This window comes from Haplochromis burtoni, unplaced genomic scaffold, assembly GCF_018398535.1.
Source record: "Haplochromis burtoni strain Fernald_Lab_line unplaced genomic scaffold, NCSU_Asbu1 Contig_205, whole genome shotgun sequence".
Classification (NCBI taxonomy): Eukaryota; Metazoa; Chordata; class Actinopteri; order Cichliformes; family Cichlidae; genus Haplochromis; species Haplochromis burtoni.
The window spans coordinates 280998-294177 of NW_024582566.1; the positions used below are offsets into that span (position 1 = coordinate 280998).

Sequence of the window (13180 nt, forward strand, 5' to 3'; positions counted from 1 at the left end):
TAATAGCTGAGATAGACTCCAGCCCAACCGTGATATGGACAAACAGAATTCAGTTCAATTCAATTTTATTTGTACAGCGCCAAATCACAACAACAGTCACCTCAAGGCGCTTTATATTGTAAGGTAGACCCTACAGTCATACATACAGAGAAAACCCCAACAATCATATGACCTCCTATGAGCAAGCACTTTGACGACAGTGGGAAGGAAAAACTCCCGTTTAACAGGAAGAAACCTCCAACCAGCACACCAGCACAACCAGGCTCAGGGAGGGGTGGGGCCATCTGCTGCAACCGGTTGGGGTGAGAGAAGGAAGACAGGATAAAGACATGCTGTGGAAGAGAGACAGAGATTAATAACGAGTACGATTTGTCAGGGCTCTGTGTACGGGCAGGCGGAGATGAGCATCCAAACGCAGGACTCGGAGACTGAGCAGGATTTTGAATTCTGGATTTAACAGGGAGCCAAGAAGGGAAGCCAATACAGGAGAAATCTGCTCTCTCTCTCTAGTCCCTGTCAGGACTCTTGCTGCAGCATTTTGGATTAGCTGAAGGCTTTTCAGGGGTTTTTTAGGACATCCTGATAATAATGATTTAAAGTAGTCCAGCCTGGAAGTAATAAGACAGGATATTTCTAATTTTAGAGATGTTGCACATATGGAAGAAGGCAGTCCTACATATTTGTTTAATATGTGCATTGAAGGACATGTCCTGGTCAAAAATGACTCCAAGATTCCTGGAGGCCATTCACAGTAAGAATATGGTGGTTAGATACCATATTTCTAAGATTTTCAGTACAATAACCTCAGTTTTATCTGAATTTTAACTACAGCCAGATTGAAGGCCTGTGCTACATAGCTGATTATTAGAGACAGGGTGATAAGATTTAAGATTGAAGCTTAAATTAATGGCAGGACTTCTTTGAGCAGTTTTGTAGGAATGGGGTCTAAAAGACACGTTGATGGGTTGGAGGAAATAATTATTGAAGTTAACTCAGAAAGATCAATTGGAGAAAAAGAGTCTAAGTGAATGTAAACATTTTATGGCAACATTTTCTTCAGTTAACAACTTCAACTGTTTAAGCTTTTTTCCACACAAATTCCAGCTTCTTTACCTCTTTTCAGCAGAAATTCTGCTGATTCACCTCTTTTCAGTACAATTTTCAGCTTTGTGACCTCTTCTTAGCACAATTTTCAGCTTCTTCTGCTCTTTTCAGCACAAATTTCAGCCTCTTTGGCTCAGTGGGATAAGCAGCTGCCGTGAGACCCGTTGGTAAAGGATCGAATCCTACGTGTGACGGTTTCCACACATCTTCCTGCTTGCCTCCACTCTGCATTCTTGACACTCTTCAGTGTACCATTTCACATACAGCCATCTTCAGCAAGCACTTCCGCTTCTACATCTCTTTTCAGCAGATAATTCTGCTTTTTCAGTTGTTTTCAGCAGATTCCAATATGAGGCATTCACACTGCATTTTCGCAGGAAATGAAACGTTTTCTAGTGTGGTCCTAGTCATCAAAATGGGCCAAAAAAAATGGCATAAAAAGCTTAGTATTTCACAAGGTATAAAGGTTATGACCACCAAAAGATATAGCAGTCATAAACAGAAAGAGCGGAACAGGTTAAAATTTGAATGGTGAAAATTGGATGAAAACTGAGGGAGTAGTTAAGCAGCAAAAAAAGGGAGTAACTAGAATAACTAGAAAAAGTTGCATTTCCTGTGAAAATGCAGTGTGAATGCTATGTTATGCGATCTGAAAACAGCAGATGAAGGAGAACTATCTGCTGAAAACACTGTGTAGAAGGATTTGAACCTGCGCTACCTGGTCTCAAGGCAGCTGCTCATTTCACTGAGCCAAACTGGTTCTCAGGTGACTGAAAAGAGATGAGGAAACTGAAAATTGTACTGAAAAGAGGTGAAGAAGCTGAAGGTTCTGCTGAAAAGCGCAGACAAGGCTGAGATTTGTGCTGAAAAGAGGTGGAAAAGCTGAACGTTCTGCTGGAAAGAGATGAACTTGTTGAAGTTTCTTCTAAAAAGAGATGAAGATACTGAAAATTCTGCTGTAAACAGGCCGAGAAGCTCAAAATTCTGCTGAAAAAGGGTGAAGAAGCAGAACTTTGAGAGAGAGTCCTAATGTTTAATAATCCACATTTCACTGTTTTACTCTTTTTTATGATTACGTTGTTTATTGCTGGTTTTTAGAATTAAATAAATGGACAACTAATATTAAATAATAATAATTATTATTATTATTATTATTATTATTATTATTATATGCTGATAGAAACGGTAACATAATGTTGTTTCACAACACATTCATAAAAATGTGTATTTGAGTGTTTTAAATACAGATGACATCACTGGGTTTAGCTACAGTAGCTTCCACCAAGTTAATGTTAGGTTACCTAACTTATGTAGTTTCTTTGTTTGTTTTGTCTTTTATGATAATAATGAATTAATCAATAAAAACATACTTCATTCATGAAGAATCATTCTTGTGTGTGTCATAATATAAGGCAACAAATGCTACTGTACAGTGTTTTCACATTACATGCTATGATTTTGAGTTACGCTAATCCCAGATTTTTTTTTTAGCCAAAAACTTTATTTATCGTAATCGTAATATTGACTCTGACCCGCAGCAGAACTCATGTCTTCAAATTTATTTTTCCAAAATCTCCAACACACTGATTTTATTTTAGATATGATGTTGCTGTTACCTGACATGTTCTGTAATAAATGAATTGAGACCAAAAATATTGTGGTATAAAAACTAGTACTTCTCTTGATATGTTTTATTTCTCATATTTAGTAACAATAGACATTAATTTAAATTATATTTTCATTAGTAGATCAGCTTCAAAGCAGTCTGGGAGATTACTTTTAAAATACATATGCTTTTCTAAATAACTGGCCAGTCGTGCACAGGTTTTCGTAAGTGTGACAGCAGAATAAGATGCACACCTGGTTCATACTGCTTTGTAGATTGGACATTGATTTGTCCATCATCCATCCTCTCTGCCTCTCTGTTTGTTTGCCACAGGCGATTGAAAGAGAGCGGCCAGAAAAGTACCGCAAGCTTCAGGAGGCCACACGCACAGCACAGGCCCTAGTCGAGCAGGGTAACTTGCACGCTTACATACTCATTCACATGCATACACAGACATGCATGCTCCCCTTGTCTGTTCCCATGGCAACACTTCCACCTGTCCCACCCACTCTACTTGTCTCCATAGAAACACTCACTCACAGGGAGAAACGGACAGAAAGAGAGACTTCTCATCTGTCCTTCACTCTGTCCTTGTGACACAGAAACACTAAATGTTCTTTTGTTTTTTTCCCTAACCTTAAAACAAAACATTCCTGAACTTTATACAACTTACTGACCAGCGCTACATCTGTGTATTTTCTCTTTAATGTTGCCTAAATTGTAAGGAAAATGCACTTGTGGGTTGAGCAGCAGAGTTGAGTGTGTGGTTACGTCCTTGAAAAACTTGCCAAATCTTCTCTGCCAGTGGCACACAGCTTAATCTACGCATGTTTTGATCTTCTGGTACCCCATGTGGTTGTGACAAATGCTGGTTGAAGAAAGGAATGCCATCCCTCAGATTCTGCAACCACTGGCATCCTCCTCAAGATGACACTTACTGCCACAGAGTTGTCAGAGACTGCCTCCAGACTACTACCAACCCATAAATGCGTTTTCCTTACAAATGTCGCACAGTTTTGAAGGAGAAATAAGCAGGCTTTCCATGCTGTAAGATTTATTACAAAGAAGAGTCGTTACAACAAAGAAATAATTAACCAATATGCATTGCCTTAGTTTTTGTGCCAAGTTTATATAAAATGGGATGCAAGCAGTACTGGTTAACATGTTGCCTTGAATTAAGTAATTCAAAATCTCTGAGTGCTCAGGTAGAGTAGAAAATGCTGCACAAGAACTAGTCCATTTGCCATAATAAGCACTCTAATTTTATTTAAACTAATTTCATCAGATGTCTGACAAAAACAATTTTCTTGCTGTCAGATGATGAAATGGTAAATGGACTGATTCTTATATGGCACTTTTCTACTCTCCCAAAATACTCAAAGCACTGTATACAACATGCCTCATTCACACCTACTCATACAAGCACATTCACACTCCAATAGACGCGTCGGAGAGCAACTTGGGGTTAGTATCTTCCCCAAGCATATTTTGCATGCAGACTGGGATTGACAAGGATCAAACCACAAACCTTCCAATCAATAGCTGATCTGCTCTACCACCTGATCCACAACCACCCAATGAAGTGAAGATGAAGTCAATAAAATTGGTCTTCTTCATAAGTGACTGAATTCAATTGATCTGTTCCTCACAGTTATCGCCTACTAAATGCAGGTTATTCACGAAAAATAGAAAGAACAAAACACCAACTAGGATTGTAATTGGGGTATAACAGGAGAGGAATGAAAAAACACATTTACTGTAGGCTGCTGTATTCAGATGCAAACTGCTATGGAAAGTACAGTTACCTGGTATGACATCATGGAGTATAATGAAGACATGATTCCATGTCAGAGTTGCAAGCCTGATGCTGTCATTTCCAGGTGCAAATATAATATAGCCAACATGGTTCAGTTTACTCTTTTGGAGATGAAACTCTTTGTATGGACAGATTTCATTCATTCAACGTTAATATCTGTTCACATTAAATATACCAGTTAGTAGCACAGCGCTGTGTTTCTGTTAGCAGCAGACTGTTACAGGCCAGAGGCTCACCTCTCACCTGCACTCTTGTGTGCAGTTATCATGCTTATGTGAACTGTTATGCGGTATTTACTATATGTCTGTGTGTGTGACAGCCAACTCTTTCTCTTTCTGATCCTCCCATCACTACCACCTAACCCTGCCCCCTTACTCCAGAGGGGAGTCGTGCCGAAGACATTGCCCAGGCAGCAGAACAGCTTAACCAGCGCTGGGCAGGATTCTGCACCCTGCTGGGAGAAAGACTGGCATGGCTGTCCTATCAAACAAAGGTACACACATCTGAGTGCACATTATACCCAAGCCTTCAGTGTATGGGAAAAATTTCAATTTAACTTGGTATAGAACCATATGTTACATATTCTTCACAATACAGTAAGGAGAGCATAAAAAATAAAATAAAAAATCACAGGTGTGAGTAAACGCGACCCAGTCTGGTCATTCTCTCTACTGCAGACTAAAAAGATAATAATGTGTGGGTGTTTGCTTATTGTGTCCTCTGCGTGTCCTGCAGGTACTGGCCTTCTACAGCTTGTATGAGCAGTGTGAGCAGGCAGTGGACAGCAGTGAGAACTGGCTCAAAGTTCAGCCCCCGCTGGCTTCTGAACCAGAACCACTCAAAGTGCAACTGGACCGATGTCGGGTGAGCGAGTCCTTACTTTGGTCACTATCTGCCACTTGAATCCAAAGTTTACGTTGGTAAACAGCACATGCGGTTACTTTACTGCAGTGTGTCAGCATAGAGTTTTTCACCTCATGTTTTTAAATGGTTTTTGTTCTGTGTTAGAAATCTCAGAAGTTTCTGTTTCTTTCCATTTTGACATATTCATTCATTTGGCTTTGTTTGACTTTCTGTATTTCATGCACCTGTTTTGCAAAGCACTTTGCTGTGAGTACTTTTTTGTTCTTTTTATGGATAATATATTTGCACTTATTAATTAAAAAAGTCTGTTTAATAATTCAGTTGACTCAGAATACAAATAAAGTGTACTCATACTTTTTATACATTATTACACGTTCTGAAAATGTTGTCCTGTCTTTGACAGTAAATAAACCTCCATCAGAATTAACAGAATTGTCACGTTTAAAAGGTTTTTTGTATGAAAGTAATGCAGTGAGGGCTACAAACTGCCTTCACTTATGTATTTTGCCAGACAAACCCCCTGCTCCTAACCAGATGTGTTTATAAAGGCCTGAGCTTCTTAAAAAGCAGGAACTCGGATTGCAACACAAAACACGGGCTTTGTGTGGCAGTTTTTTGTCAACATCTACACAACAGAAGAAGCAAAACCAAACTGAATAAATAAAAGACAGAGAGGCACAACTGAAGTGAAAGACAGGACAGAAACAGAGACAGGCGCCACCGGCATAAAGAGAGGAAGAGAGAAATGGGGCAGTAGGAACTTTCAAAGTAAGAGCATGTCTGGACAAAATATGACGGCAGAGAAATTACCATACTGGGAGGAAGAGAGCTTCAATCTGATTCTTTTAAAATATGCCAAGCTTTCATTCAGTCAGCAATGCTGATGAAACACACTGTTCCAGGTTTAAAGGTACATAAAATTGTTCACATTATTGTTGCTGAACTCGTCCAACTTTCTGTTTGGCTTCCTGTTCATTAGTATTGGGGCGGGGGGGAGGGGGGGCTATATTTAAGTACTTATGTAAAATAAGACTAATCGAGTATAAGGTTAATAGGGTGGAAATGAAAACACTCAGCTTTTTACTCTGTATTGATTATTGGACATGTCTATACAACTAATACTCTGTGACACTCTTCCTCCCCCCAAATAGGAAGAGGTGGCTCGGCTGTCCTCACTGCAGCCCCAGGTGCACCTCCTGGATAAGAGGCTCAAAGAGCTGAAGGAAGAGAAAGAAGGGGACGAGGACCCTGCAGCATTCCTGGATGTTGACCTCAATGCCTTCAAAGAACACTACCACAAGGTCCTGGAGGATCTGAGGGCTAGAGAGAAGCACCTACAACTTGGTGAGATATTATTAACCTGGTTTACACTTTGTGTCCCCCGTGTCTGAGGAGGTGCTCTCAGGTCAGCGTGTTAGTTACGTCATGGTCATTACTACAATTCTAAATTCTAGAAGCTTTTTAACAACACGTTCATGTCACTTTTATCAGTAATGACACTATCCTGGCTTGTTATATATGAAGACTTTTCCAGCTGACTGATCTGGAAGGGAATTCTTATTTAATTCCAGTAACTAGCAGAGACAAAGTAAATGATATATGGATCAGATTTTATTTATTTATTTCGGATTTAATGCTTTTCTACTCAGCTTGATCACTCAAAGTGCTCTGTGCAACACCTTATTCACTCATTCATACACATATTAATACAAGCACTTTTTTCTACACCTAAGAGCTTTCTAGTTAACATTCACACACATTGATGACCACATCTGCAGCACCTGCTCTCCCTCCTGCTCAGGAGGTAAGCAGACTTATTTTGTGTTTAATTTAAATGCTACTACACAAGTATGTTTTTTAAATTGACACTGTCAGCTTCATATAGATCCTCAGAAATATGAGCTGCGTTCAAGTACCAGTGGAAAACTAAGACTGGGCCTCCTCTGTATTCCTGCGTTTTTTTGTTTTGTTTTTTCAAATGAAACTAACATTTCTTTCTATGAATAAACAGAACAGTTTGTCTTCCCTGTACTAGAAAACGTAGGTTTACCAGTTACAGACACTACTCAGTAGCCTCTGAGGGTTAATATTTGGTTTAAATAAGCTGCTGCTACATGCTGGACGTTTTTTAGCTTGGAAAAGTCAAATCCGTGTGAGTGAACACCATGGCTACACATCCTCTCAAATGAGCACATGCTAACTACTCACTGTAACGTTAGCCTTACCGAAGGGTGGCTGTAGCTCAGGAGGTACAGCAGGGCATCTACTGATCGGAAGGTTGGTAGGTCAATCCCTGGCTCCTCCTAGTTTGTCCTGGGGCAAGATATTAACCCCGAGCACTTCAAAGCATAGATACAGTGAATGTCACTTTTGTACTGACTCTGGCTGAAACAATGCAGCTTTATGCCAAACCCATACTTGTCCATCAAATTGCAAGCCAGAGAAGTGCGATTGGTCACTCCAGCGAGCATGTCTCTAGAATCCAGTGGCAGCATGCTTTACACCACTGCACAGACTCCTCTGAGATATCGCTTTTCTTTCATCTTTTTCTTGTCTGTCTTTAGTTTTGGAGAGTTTGCCCCCAGCTCGCTATAGGGAAACAATATCAACATTGTTGTCATGGTTACAACAGTGTGAAGCCAAGCTGGCCATTCCATCAACAGCTGTTACAGAATATTCAATCATGGAGCAGCGACTAAAGGACAATCAGGTTTGTTCCCACACACACATACGCACACATACGCACACATACACACACATACACACACATACACACACATACACACACATACGCACAGTTCTAACGATGGCTTTTAACTACTGTTGAAGTGAGAAGCAGGCCAATGTTTTGTTTGACTGACATTATAAACTGACCATAATTCACTCCTACATTACATGGATGTTATCTATTCGACCTTTAATAGGACTTAGATGTCAGCTCTATGTTGATGGCTAGAAAAGGAATTCTATTTACAGCATCTCCCTGAAGGCAGATGCGATGCGGTCACGTCTGGCTAAATGAGAAGATGGCAGAGGTTTGGAAATGATACACTAATGGGACAGGCAAAAAAAAAAAGATACACTATGGGGCGATCGTGGCTGAAGAGTTGGGAGGTCGTCTTGTAATCGGAAGGTTGCCGGTTCGAGCCCTGGCTCCAACAGTCTCGGTCGTTCTGTCCTCGGACAAGACACTTCACCTGTTGCCTACTGGTGGTGGTCAGAGGGCCCGGTGGCGCCAGTGTCCAGCAGCCTTGCCTCTGTCAGTGCGCCCCAGGGTGGCTGTGGCTACAATGTAGCTGCCATCACCGGTGCTTTGGGGTCCTTAGGGACTAGTAAAGCGCTGTACAAATACAGACCATTTACCATTTCTATTTGGTGGACTAAAGTAAAATGTTAATCGTAGCTTTAAGTCTCCCTTCAACTTTTCTTATTGAAGAAGCTGATCAAGATCAAACATATGTGACCCATAAATACACTGAGAGATTATCTAACAGCACGTTTGGTTTGGGCTATATAAATAAAATTGAAGTGAATTGGATAGATGTTTGGACTTTAAATAAGCCTGCAATGAGACAGGAGGGAGAGTCAGACTCAGTGAGGGCCTGTCTTGGATGTTGTCGATCTGCGTGGAGCCATAGTGATCATAAGCATGCAGCAGATTAAAAGGACGTTGTTGATGAATGCCCATAGTCATGTTCAGATGTTCAGCGTTTCAATTACTCCGAGTGTTTAAAAAGTCAACTGGCATTGACAAAGACAGCTGTCCTCGTTACTTCTTACTTTAACTAAAATATTACCTACTTTTGCTACATATAAACTAACATGTAATTTGCATTCATATAGATTATGTGACAAGTAAAGTTTAAATGTTGAATCTGCATATCATAAATTTACAAATTTATTACATAGATTTATGCTCATGAGCCTCTTTGACTTTCCCTGCAGGCCTGAGTTGCTTATGTTCAGCTGACGTGTGCATGCACTCAGCGCTTTGTAAGCTTGATAACTTTAATGTAGAATAACAGAGAGATCAGGCCTTGTAGGCTGAAATTAAAGGTAATTATAGATAGAGCAGCACTGTGGTGAGGTGGTTAGCTCTGTTGTCTCACAGCAAGAAAGTCCTGGCTTCGATATACTACATCTGTGCCGGCTTTGTTTGTGCAGAGTTTGCGTGTTTCTGCATGGGTTCTTTATCCCACAATCCAAAGACATGCATGGTGATTCTAAATTGCCCATAGGTACAAATGCGAATGAGCTGGAATAGGCTAAAGAATGGATAGATAATTATACAGAGGAATTCATCTTCTGTGTCCTTCTTCTCATATATAAAGACAGGAATTCCACACATGTACATGTCTGCTCTCTGCAGATAACAGCATCCAGATGAGTGCTGCTGTCATGTGGAAATTGAACTCTTCTCCCACTGAAAAATAAAACTTGAGACAATATTAAAAAACAACCTTATTGTGTTGAGTTAAATGACAGCTTGAAGAGAGATGAGCATTATTATGCACAGCTAGTTGAAATGATTAAAGTCGGGATTGCAGGATTCCCTCATCACTGATTTTGGTGTTATTAAATGTCATGACTGATTTTGGGATTTTGATGTAGTGGGTGGTAAGTAGTGGTAATTTATGGATGTTCCCCAATCAGGAAATTGGGGAAGAAGAGAAGAAGAAATTACTTGTTTAAAGTGTATGTTTTATATGATGGAAGAAAATGAAGTTTGGGAGATATCCACTAGAACACGGGTTGTTTGACCTGTATGGGGGCTTTGCCGTTGGCTTCCTGCTTCTCTCCAGCTTTGCTTCTTGTCTTTCTTCTCATCCTGGGCTTAAAACTGAGAGCTGACCTGTCCAGGGGCTGTTCTCAAAATGAGCTAATCTAAGCCTCTGAGCCACCTTGGTCTTCCACTTTCCACCTCCAATCTTAAGTGCACCAGAAACATTGTCACTTATTCAGCTGAAATTCATTTTTCATGGCAGAAAACAAATTGTAAATCTACAAAAAGCTTTCTGTTACTAAATGTTAATGCAGTAGCCACGTTTGGAGTGAGCCTATGCTCTCTATTAATTGTTCTTTCCCTTCCCACTGAGAATTGTATAAGGAAACAAATCATTTTGGCTCCATCACATTGGGAGACATGTTTTCCTTCGTTTCTGCCAAAAGATTTAGCAAACATGATTCATGAGCACTGAGTGACTAATGTGACTAATTTATTGTAAAGTGCTTAAATTGAACATTATATAATATTAATGATGTTCCTTGTTTGATTAACTTAACGTTTATGTTTTCTTAGAGCAAAAATTAGTTGACAGCATCTAGTTTATATGTATGTAAATAGATGGGACAGACTAGGACTTACCATACTGTCTGTCTGTCGCTCTGCTGCTCCTCAGGCTCTCCAGGTGGCTCTGGCTGAACACCAGGGGGATGTGAACTACCTGACTTCAGCTGTGGAGCTGGTCTTCCAGAAAGCACCACCAGATGTCAGTCAGAAGTAAGAGCTGAATATGTGCAATGCAAATAACTAAGGTGTGTCACTTCTGCAGATCCCAGTGCCCATGTAGCGGGACGTAGATGGTCCCTTTTCAGCCATCTTTGCAGAGGCTCAGGCCCTCTAGACTGCTTAGTTTTTCTTAGAGATTTAGCACTTTATGCTAATTTGCTTCATTGCTTCTGAAAGAAATAGCTGCTGTTAACTAAAACATTTCCCGTTTATTAATAGTTTGTGTTTGTGTTTAGCTGCTAGTTTTAAGAGGTGAAGAACTGAGAGGAGATTGGTCAAAGTATCAGAGATCAGAGCAGTAATGGTAAATGGACTGGTTCTCTTATACTGCTCTTCTACTCTACCTAAGGACTCACAGCAAAGGCCATAATGGTCCACTTGTCCCATTCTGTTGTACATTTTTTGGCCTTCAGACAACAATTCTGATTGCTTCACTGCCAGACAGGACAGGCAAAAAAGAAAAAAGGAGGAGTACCAGCGCTCTTAATCAACAAGAAAGTTGATTGAGAACGATTCAAGACGTACGCATAGAAAACAAGTACTAAACCTCCCTTATTTTCTGTGCGTGTAGGTATCGCAGTGAGATGGATGCCATCATGGGGCGTTGGAGACGACTGGGCTCCACTTTGACAGACAGCGCCCAAAGAATACAGGAACTCATGGCCAAACTGATGCAGTTTGAGGTACACGGGAGAGAGCTTTTTAAATGTTTGCATTAAAGCTAAAATAATTCTTGAAGTAATGTTCTTAATATAAAGAAACAGAGATGCTGTAGATTTGTTTCTACTGTTTCTGCTTTCTGTCTGCCTCTCCCTCTGTCAGAATGACGTAAAGACTTTAAAGAAGTGGATGGAAGATGTCGACGTCTTCCTAAATGAGGAATGGCCAGCACTTGGAGACTCTGAGGCACTCGAGAAACAGTTAGAGCAGTGCACAGTAAGGATTAAAAAACTGCATCCTGTCATAACTGTAGATCTCTTTCAGAAGCAACAAATTACTGTTGTTACCAAAAACAAACTTCCAGAGTGTATAGAAGCTTATTTCCTTATATATATATATTTAAAGTTCCCCTGAGAACTGATACAATAAATAGTGAAGGTTTCACAGTATCTGAGTTTAGAACACATCACTCAAGGAAAGACAAATATGGGATACAGCCAACCAAAGACAGATAGTCTGCCTGTATAACCTATATCTCGATTGGCCAGGCTTTGGTGAATGACATTCACACCATCCAGCCCAGTGTCAATGGCATCAACGAGGTGGGCCTGTACCTAAAGAAAGAGGCTGAGCCTCCATTTGCTGTGCATATCAAGAAAGAACTGGACTTACTCAATGCCCAGTGGGAAAACATTTGCAAACAGGTGTGTAGCCTTTATCCACAGTCTGTTTTCATGCTTGGAGTCGTGTTCAGCATTAAGCACCTTTGCTGCTATGTCTTATCTGTCTAGGCCTATGCAAAGAAGTCAGCTCTAAAAGGAGGCCTTGACAAGACCATGGCTCTGAGGAAGGAGATGCAGGAGATGCAGGAGTGGATCAACCAGGCCGAGGAAGACTACCTGGAGAGAGACTTTACATATAAGACGCCTGAAGATCTATGCAAGGCTGTTGAGGAGCTAAAGGTATATGTTAGTGTGAAGCAAAAACCTGATCTGCTTGCAAAGGTAAACAAATAATAAATATTGTGTGACACAGTCTGAAGAGGCCGGATGAATAACGGACTGGGTAAAAAGGGTGGACAAGAGGGTGGAAGGTTTCATGAGCCTAAATCATGCCTCACACTTATAACTTCATAATGTAGCTTTAAGGGAACGCTCGTGGAAATGCCTAACCGCTTTAGTAACTAGGAGAAGATGTCATTCAAGCACATGTATTTACATGAGGTGAAACTAAATTTCCCAATTAAACTCACCAATATATCATAGAAAAAAAAGAACGTATTTACTGTATAACAATAAGCATATTTACAGTTTAGTGTAAATGAGAAAAAGAAACATATAAAATAAGATACATTAGAAAATACCCCACTGTGGGCAGTCTTCTATCCGTCAAGTTTGGGTCCTCTATAGAGCATCTTTGCTGGTCCTGTGCTTTTCTGGACAGAGATCTCAGATGGTGTTCCCGGGGCCTGCTTTCGCAGGGCGCCGAGTGCTCTGATTGCCACGGGGACCACTTTGCCTTTACCCTCCACATCTTCACTGGCTCCTCTGTCAATCCTTTGTATTTAGGTTCTCATGGTCCTCCTTCCTGATGTTGCTATCACTACAGCCTTCTCCCTCTG

At 40.5% G+C, this 13180-nt stretch overlaps 1 protein-coding gene across 1 annotated transcript in view; it reads left to right on the forward strand.

Moving 5' to 3' along the window:
* The window catches only part of dmd (dystrophin), a gene marked incomplete at its 3' end in the record, with an annotated part of 309815 nt that overhangs the window by 160615 nt on the left and 136020 nt on the right, over nucleotides 1-13180 (forward strand). Inside the window, 11 exon segments of the mRNA XM_042226291.1 lie at nucleotides 3044-3122; nucleotides 4907-5019; nucleotides 5262-5390; nucleotides 5628-5636; nucleotides 6542-6734; nucleotides 7955-8100; nucleotides 10790-10890; nucleotides 11471-11582; nucleotides 11722-11835; nucleotides 12108-12263; nucleotides 12351-12521. Coding sequence (XP_042082225.1) covers nucleotides 3044-3122; nucleotides 4907-5019; nucleotides 5262-5390; nucleotides 5628-5636; nucleotides 6542-6734; nucleotides 7955-8100; nucleotides 10790-10890; nucleotides 11471-11582; nucleotides 11722-11835; nucleotides 12108-12263; nucleotides 12351-12521 — 1323 coding nt within the window.